Raw genomic sequence first — 8,722 nt, forward strand, 5'->3', positions numbered from 1 at the left:
TGCTATTAAATATTGAGAAATAACAGATACAACCCAACTACATGGATACAACAAAAGACTTGAAAACGAGTAGCGTATTTAGTTACGAATTAATAGCACAGCGACAACGGTGGTAGGTTAATAACTCAACGTAAGCGTGTCACAAGTAGATCACAATTGGGTTTGGTCTTGCAACAGTGATTGAACAAATTGAATTGTATACATTATTTCTGTAAAGATTAGTTAATTAAAAAAACGACACACGTTCCCTGGACAAGTTACAACGCTTAGGCCCAGGTCAAACGTCGAACTTCACATGAGACGAACTAAATTGTAATTTTGGGTCAAACGTCGAACTTAATTCGAATTAAGATCGACCAGCACGTTCTCAGTTGAGTCGAACGTCGAACTTAATTCACTCAATTTAGTTCTTTTCATTTAAAGTTCGACGTTTGACCTGGGCCTTAATATAGTAACGGAGAAACCTAAAGAAAACACATCAATACTTTAGAAGATCAAAATGTTTCAGCTATTTTAGTGCGTTAGAAATTCATTAGTTCTTATAATAGTGAATTCGTCCAATAATTAAGCTGCACACTTGACTCTACCAATTAGCGTAATCAATATGAATCTGTCCGGCAGAATTCAATTCAGGATGCTCAAATTTGTCAATTCAATTTCTCAAGTCAATATAAAAGTAACGCTTGTCATTTTATGCAACGTTTCATTGTTGCTTTCTTTTATGGGTCAAAGCGAACTTTAATATCCAGAGGAACGAAAACACTCTTACCTGGGTGATTCCGACATTCCTTTATGGACATACCGCAGCATCTTTGGGTCTATGGCTTGAAACAACAGTTCAAACATGAAATGATATGTTTTCGGGACAGAAACAGAGAAACCTATCCCTTCGAAGAATGACTTTTAACAGCCGTTTTGAGGGTTACTTTTTCTCATTTGCATTACAATGTAATTCAACGTGGATAGATTCGGGCTGAAACTGCCAAATAGCCTGAAATTGCCTCACATACATGCTAGATTATAATGTAATGCAAATGAGGAGAGTTAACTGTGAAAGGGCTGTTTATTTTACACCGTACACATAACTGCTTTTGCCAAATCCACTCATGTTTGAGACCTTCTTCACCTAATTAATTCCGATTTCTTTTCACACTGACTAAGAGAAGTATAAATATTATAGTTTATTTGCACCACTGAATCATTCTCAAAAAAATTAATCCATGCAAGACCGATATGTGACAGAATGTACCAGACAAGGCCAATCATCATCATGAAAATTTGAAATATAATGTGTTTGCCTGTGATGACTTTACGGACGTACAGAGAAGTAGGGAAATCACAAGGCTCTAGGTGCCACTGGACGTCTTTTAAGCGTCGTTGTGAATATGTCAGTCAGATTTTGAACATATTTAATTCAAATTCTTGGACAGCTGCTAATGATCAAAACAAAAGAAAAAAACAACAGCTAAAATTGTGGTTTGCGACATAACTCTTTTCTTATCGTATTGGAAGAGAAAAATTATCACGGTGCGGTCAATAGATAGTACTAAATAATTAAAGATTCACAGCACTTCTTTTGTAAACGCAAAAATAAAATAAGGAAAAAAGGAAATGCGAATATTGTGATTATTGAAGTTTAACTGCTTTTAATAAATGTTTTTTTCTTTTAAAGAAAATTTCCTTATCAGACAGATATATTGTTCTGGTGCATACCAGCTGGCCTTGTAATATTAATAATGCATAGGCAGTTAATATTTGAGATGTTTTACAAAGGAGCAGGTTAACTTAAATATACGAGATTTTCTTTCAGAGTTGTAATTATTTTAAAAAAATTGACGTAAATAACATTTTTGATAAATTACTAGCACCGCCTAATCTCTAAGTCAATCTGAAATTGCTTGCAACATCATTTAAAAAACATTGTGAGCTGATAGATATAATTTAACTAAATTGTGGGATGGGCCCGCAAGGACTAACGCTCAGAGTATATCTTATTATTGAAACAAGATTGATTAACGAGATGTCTATAATGAAAAACTTCTGACTAAATAGTCCATAGGCATTGATGACTAGGTGAGATGGCCTGGCGAGAAACAGGATAACTTTCCCCTTTACAGATCGTGTTGGCCCTTTGCGGTTCTAAGATCATCACTAATAAAAAACCGATAACCATGCGACAGGACAAAAATATGAATCATTTAGCACCGTATCTTTCTATTTGCATTTCGGTGCGCTTTTAGCGAAAAAAAAAAAAACCCATACCAGATGCTTATGAGCTTATTCAGCAGCCTATCAGGAGTATTCCGGAATGTTTTGAAGGGTTAATACATTTTTAAAACACGTGGCATACACTAAAAGCCAATATCACCGATAAAGAGCAACCCATGGAAATCAACGATAAAAGTATTATTATCATTTTTTCATACTTGTGTAGATTCTATATAAAAACAAATCGTAGTGAGTTCCTTGTTGCGCATCATAAAGATTTAATTAATGGACAGACAAGAAAAAGAGAAGCTACAAAGATCGTTGGTTAGAAAATTGATTCACCTTGGCAAGATGGTGAAGATCAAAGGGAAAAATCGACGACACCATCGAAGAACGCGTGTCGGGCATGGACCATTGGTTAGAAGGATCTTACTCAATTCTGCGCAGATGCTTGCTTCATTAAGCACCACCTCACTGCAAACGTTAGTAGCACCTAGTGTTGACAGAATAACTGTGAATGTCGGAGGAACGAAATATGAACTTCCCACGAAACATTTGGAGAAGTTCCCAGACACTCTCCTCGGCAGCGAACGAAAAAAGTTCTTCTACGATGAGGAGAGAATGGAGTATTTCTTTGACCGTGATCCCGTTATATTTAAGAACATTGCTGAGTTTTATCGCGATGGCAAGTTTCACTTGCCCGCTCCAACAGCGGGCTGTATGGAAGCCATCTTGGATGAGTTGGACTTTTTTGGCATTCCTCAACATCTTGTATCCGACTGTTGCTGTGAGCACATTATTCTGGGAGATGAAGAACAAACAAAGAAGAAGAAACAGATGGCGACTATCGAAAATAAACTCACCCACCCGTGGACTGCTCGACAAAAACTGTGGGAATTTCTGACTAACAGTAAGAGTTCCAAAGAGTCGGCAGCGTTTGGCTATCTGTTTGGAGCTGTCGTGCTCCTGAACATCTCTGCTATTGTAGCGGAAACAGTTCCGACAGACTCAGGGCCAAATCATGGCGAAGTACATCAAAAAATCTTCTTCGGAATTGATTCTTTTTGTGTTGGTATTTTCACCATCGAGTACATGGCGCGATTGTACTCTGCGCCACAAAGATTAGACTTTGCGCGGGAAATGTCGAATGTGATCGATCTACTTGGAATTCTTCCCTACTATATCGCCGTAGTCGAGCGTGCAGTCAGGTCCAACAATAAGATATTGGACTTCGTTGTCACAGTCTTTCGAATGTTCAGAGTTTCTCGTGTCACGAAATTGGCTAGGCACTCCGAACAGTTTCAAAATTTGGTAATGTCAGTCAGGAGCGCGGCTACGGAACTTGGAGGAATTCTCTTCTCGTTTCTGGCTTTGATGGTCACCTTCTCGTCCATTATGTATTTTTTTGAAAGCAAAGAAGATGACACTAAGTTTATCAGCATTCCAGAAGCGTGCTGGTACACGTTGGTCACCATGACAACACTTGGGTAAGTATCCACACGCCAAGGCATCCATTTACATCGAGATAAAAATGTACAGAAGACTTGAATTATTGCTAGGCTTTTCCGGGATGGATTTCTTGGATACCTTTGCTTTATAATTTTTGGATCGAAACTGTAATGATATTAACTTTTTTGCTGCTTGTAGGAAAACGACGAGGATTAACCAATCAATCAACAACCTTGGATAGTTTTCAGAATTATGATATGCTAATAATTTTTCGCTTTGTTCCAGTTACGGTGATATTGTTCCCAAGACGGTGAAAGGGAAGCTTCTTGGAGCAGCCTGTTCTTTAATGGGGGTGCTTCTTCTCTCTTTACCTGTGCCTATTATCGAGAGGAAGGTAATAAACTCAAGCGCACACTTAATTCCCTTTTGGTCTTAATCTTATTAAATTATTTTTAACTTTTTTAGTTAAGCCGTGAAAGCCAAATGTAAAATTTGAAAACGAAAACAAACAAAAACCCTCTTAATACAAATTCAATTGTTTATTTTCTATAAGCCCGCTTGTTTACAGAAATATTTTCACGGACGAGTACTATTCATCCGGGTATTTTCCTCGGACGGGTACTATGGGCTGATAGTGTCTCTCCGCGGATGAATACTATCGCGTCATGCGATCAATTTAAACCAAGAAGAATCGGAGAAAATTTAGTGGTTAACTATAAGGGCTGATAGTGTCTCTCCGCGGATGAACACTATCGTGTCCCGTGATCAGTTTAAACCAATAAGAATCGGAGAAAATTTAGTGGTGAACTATAACTCCAGATAGCTGAGAACTAACAATTTTCTTCTGTCTTTGTCTAGTTGCACGAATACGCGAAAAAATCGAAACCGCCAAAAGATGATACTATAAGTAAACTAGCTGCATCGCTGCCTTCACAAGCAAGCCGGCTTGATGCGATCGAAGACAACGCTTGCTTGCAACACAGAGGTAGAGCTCAGAAGAAAGATCGGCGAGTTCCACACGTGAAACCTCGAACAATATCTATGGTCGTAGAAGTTGACAACTCTTCAACCAGTCTGGCTATCACTGACAGCAACGGTAGTTCCGCTCAAAGTAGCACCGAGGGTCTTCTCGTCATGAAGAATAAAATAACTGATGTGCCATTAATTGAAGAGCCTGCAGGATCTTCAGACGTCAATGGAAACGAAACAAACATGAGACCTCCGCCTGATGTGAATGAGCCACGTGCACGAAAACACAGGAGTTGGCATGGCAACGGGAAAGTTTCAGCTAAGGTGGGCCGTGGAATTTTTACCGAGTCCCCGCCTTCTTCTCAATATTTTCCAGTTTGTCGCCATTATTCTTCCAGTAGTGATGACGTTATTGGTCAAAGATCGCGATCCGAGTCTTGTGTGGATGACTGCAACGAGGAGAGCGAAATTATTCCAATGAAGAGATTGCACCGACAACGGTCGTTTGAACGAGAAGCATTTGCAGATGTAAGTCCTCGAAACTGCCACAGTGTCGGAGACTTAGACATGATCGAGGAGATTTGATGTTAAGCTGATATGATAGACCAAGTGAACTAGTAAAAACTGACCCAACTTTGCAAGCTGTACTCGTTTCCGCTCTAGATTTGGCACGGGGATTTCACACTGATGAAGTATGGTGTAGTTACCATGCCATGCGTATTGGTAGTTACTTTCCCGATTATTTCGAACCAAGCAATAATCCAGAAAAGATGCTTCTCAAATTTGTTTAGAGCTGTGTCGACAAAGAGACTTTTTGACTGAAATCTCATCTTTGGCTCGAACGGAGGGAGAAAAAGAAAAGAGTGTACGAGCTAAGGGATTTTGTACCTTGTAGCCTTTGAGCAGGCTAGGCTCCGCAGAGGGGAATAGAACAGGGGGAAAAAGTTGTCGTGCGGAGCGAGCAGAACGCGGCGTGGGTACAGTTATTCTGTAGCACATAAGGATGTAAAAGTTGACAACTTCTCGCCTTTCTTGAATCTTCTAGTTTCTAAACGACAGTATTTCGTACCTGTCTCTTTTGAATGAAATAAAGACAATTTTATTTGCAATGGGGCCAAAAAAACCCTTGCTCCATTAGATTCCACTGCACTTTGACAGCATTATTTTGTATTTGGCCTTTTCAACAAATAAAAGGTAAGTTTAAGCAAACACGAGTGAAACAAACGGTGCATTCGCCGTTCTTCAGGTGTGGTCCGGTACGATTTGTGTCTCCCTACATGACGTAACAACCGAGTCTCTCCGAGTCAACTGCAGAGACTGCAGAACTTTCGTCGTTTTCGTCGCTATCTTTTTGTGAATATTGACGTTTGCTTGAATTGAAGAAACCCACGATTAACTCCATGGGAAGACGTGTGGTAGGGTAAGGGTTTAAAAAAATAAATAGGAAAGATCCATTGTTCATTTTATCCGAGTCACAAAACTGATTGGTATACCACGTGCTTCGGAGCTACAGAAATTCCCGAAAGAAAATGGTGGCAATCTAAATGAAGTTTAATAAGCTTTCCATCACTACGTCTGGGACCAAAAAGGAGAGACACCGATGAAAGTGGAATTATATATTTATGCAGTACAATATATATGTGAACTGCTGACGTTCGTGTAAATTATGAACATGTAAGTCTTTTGTTAACAAACATGCTTAAAATCAGCTACACAACCTTAAGCTGTTCATAAAGAGAAGGGGTTTTTTTATTAACCCATTTCTATTCAAATTACTGAGAGTTATGTAACGATAGTCTCGTGACCTGGCGTGAATTATTCGTTAAGCCCACGTGCATAGGAACTTGGAACTCTGTGTTGTGAACTTGTGTCATGTTGTGTGGATTATATAACTTGGAGAACTTTATCTGAATTGTGTTGTTGAGTCGTTTTGAACTACGCCCATAACCAGCTTAACTTAACAAGTTGCATTCTGGTTGGTTGAATAGCTCAGCCTATGAAGCTATATTTACTGTGCTGGATGGTGAATTCTAAGCTTGCAGGTTACTAAGCTATGCCATGTTTGCAATCCAGGCAAGTAAACATAGCAGATAAATGGATGAAATTCTTTTATTTGCAAGACATCATACCAAGACTGGGATTTTCAAAGCATGGGGAATTTTAGAAAGGACTACCACCAACTTTAGACCAAAAATGTTTTCAAGAACTAGCTATAGTACTCAAGACATTTAGGCATCATAAATGCAGTGGTTTCGCAGATCACTAGCCTTGACAAGTGACCAATATGTATTTTTCTTCGCACTGGAGTTTATCAGTTACTCAATTTTAGATGATAAGTAAAACTTTGCATGAAGGCAACAACACTGAAAGGTGCTGAAATAAAGGTATGGGATGAATTTATTTTTCATAGTGTTTCCTTTGATGGTTAATTTTACTGGCTAAATGTATATGTACATTGATTTTCAATTGATGTAAGTTATTATGAAAACTACAGCTCATACGTGTAGATAAACAAACAATTTATTTTCTTTACTATTTAAGAATGGCTGACTGTTAGGATCGAGAAACGCCGGTCAACGTCCCATTTGACAAATCGCTCATATTTTGCCCAAAGATACCCTTAGGTGACCTAATTCTAAAAATCATATTTAAAGGTTCCAGCGAATTTTTATTTTTTAGAAATTCGCGAAAATTTGAAAGCGCGGTCAAAGTGCGGTTTTTCGTGTAATAAAATGACCGAAATAAGGTGCGAGGACGAAGCGCTGCTTAAGTCTTAAAATAAACTCAATTGACTTCAAACTTCACACAAATGTGGAACAACCACTCTTATTTATTCCTCGCTTTAAACTAATCTCAGATATGTTGATATAGTGGTTTTCCGAACCATTTTAAAAACAGCTATGAAGCGTGTGAAAAATAACGGCAAAATATAGGTCATGTTTAACAGCATAAAAATGCATCTGGTACCTCACTTTCCGATTATTTTACTTTACAGCCTTAAAATATCATTATTAAAGATATACCATGCCAAGTTTCATGCTCGAACTCGCAGTATTTCCCTTTGTGAAAAACGAAAATCTATGTCAATGTGTTGGGCGCAAATAACACAATAATTATGCACGAACCAGAGACAAATCAATTTCAATGGCGAAAGTAAAAGGCTATCATTACTTAGAATCCCGTCAATTCACTGCTATCAGTAGAAACATAATGTCCACTGCATAAAAACTGTTTTTAGACGTTTTCGAACCATTGCGCGTTAACTTTGTTTAATTTCGTGTCCGCCGTCATGTCTAGTTTGTCATCGCGTGTATTTCCTTAATGTCAACAACACGTGAATGGTTGTCATAACAAACGCAAGAGATTTCCTGGAACCTTAATGTTTTCGATTCACCAAAACGCTTTAAGTTCGTTAAGACACAATGATGGGTCAACTTGGAAAGCTTTTTAGCATCAAGGACGTTAAAGGATTGTAAATTAATTGAGTTGAAATATCTTGAAGCAAATTAAAATCACGCCCTTATTCTAATTTGGTAAACAGCCGATCTCCGTTCAAGTTCAAGAAGTCGAGAGGTTAATCCGGCAATGTATTACCGGTACAACAACAAAATCAAACCGAGGTCATCAAAAGTGTAAGTTTAAAAGTGTAGTGGTAAGTTCCAAATAAATTTCGCCTATATAAATTGGAAACAAGATGTGAAACGGTCTGACCCGAAACAAATAAACAAGATATTAATACGACTAATTTAACCCGAAAATGTTACAGAAAACATACCTAAAAGCCGTCGATTCCCCTCGATACCACTCCGCGTTGCCTTAAAGAGCCCAAGCTTTCTGTTGTAAGAATCAGGGGCCTCATGAATCTGTATTTATTATATCGGCAACCATGCTGCGTGGCTGATATTCGAGACTCAGTAACAGTTGTCACAACACCGTACGAGCAGCCCAGTCACGCTTTCACTGCTCATGCGCAAATGTTCAACATTTCGCAATTTACATAAACCGACTACAAGTTTAAAGTAGTGACAGTAGATTGAAATGCGCTTTTTAAAGCTGTCCTATCGAGGAACAATTATTTCTTGTTTTTGAATGGCTC

General features: G+C 38.4%; 1 protein-coding gene across 1 annotated transcript; it reads left to right on the forward strand.

Moving 5' to 3' along the window:
• The first annotated feature begins 2,289 nt into the window (after window positions 1-2,289).
• Window positions 2,290-6,367, forward strand: LOC145478596 (potassium voltage-gated channel protein Shal-like). The gene is made up of 3 exons (XM_081456676.1): window positions 2,290-3,695; window positions 3,943-4,051; window positions 4,516-6,367. The coding sequence occupies exons 1-3, from the start codon at window positions 2,494-2,496 to the stop codon at window positions 5,209-5,211; spliced, it is 2,007 nt and encodes a 668-aa protein (XP_081312802.1). The 5' UTR covers window positions 2,290-2,493; the 3' UTR covers window positions 5,212-6,367.
• The last annotated feature ends 2,355 nt before the right edge of the window (window positions 6,368-8,722 follow it).

Source organism: Orbicella franksi, chromosome 2 (assembly GCF_964199315.1).
Source record: "Orbicella franksi chromosome 2, jaOrbFran1.1, whole genome shotgun sequence".
In the NCBI taxonomy this organism is placed as follows: domain Eukaryota; kingdom Metazoa; phylum Cnidaria; class Anthozoa; order Scleractinia; family Merulinidae; genus Orbicella; species Orbicella franksi.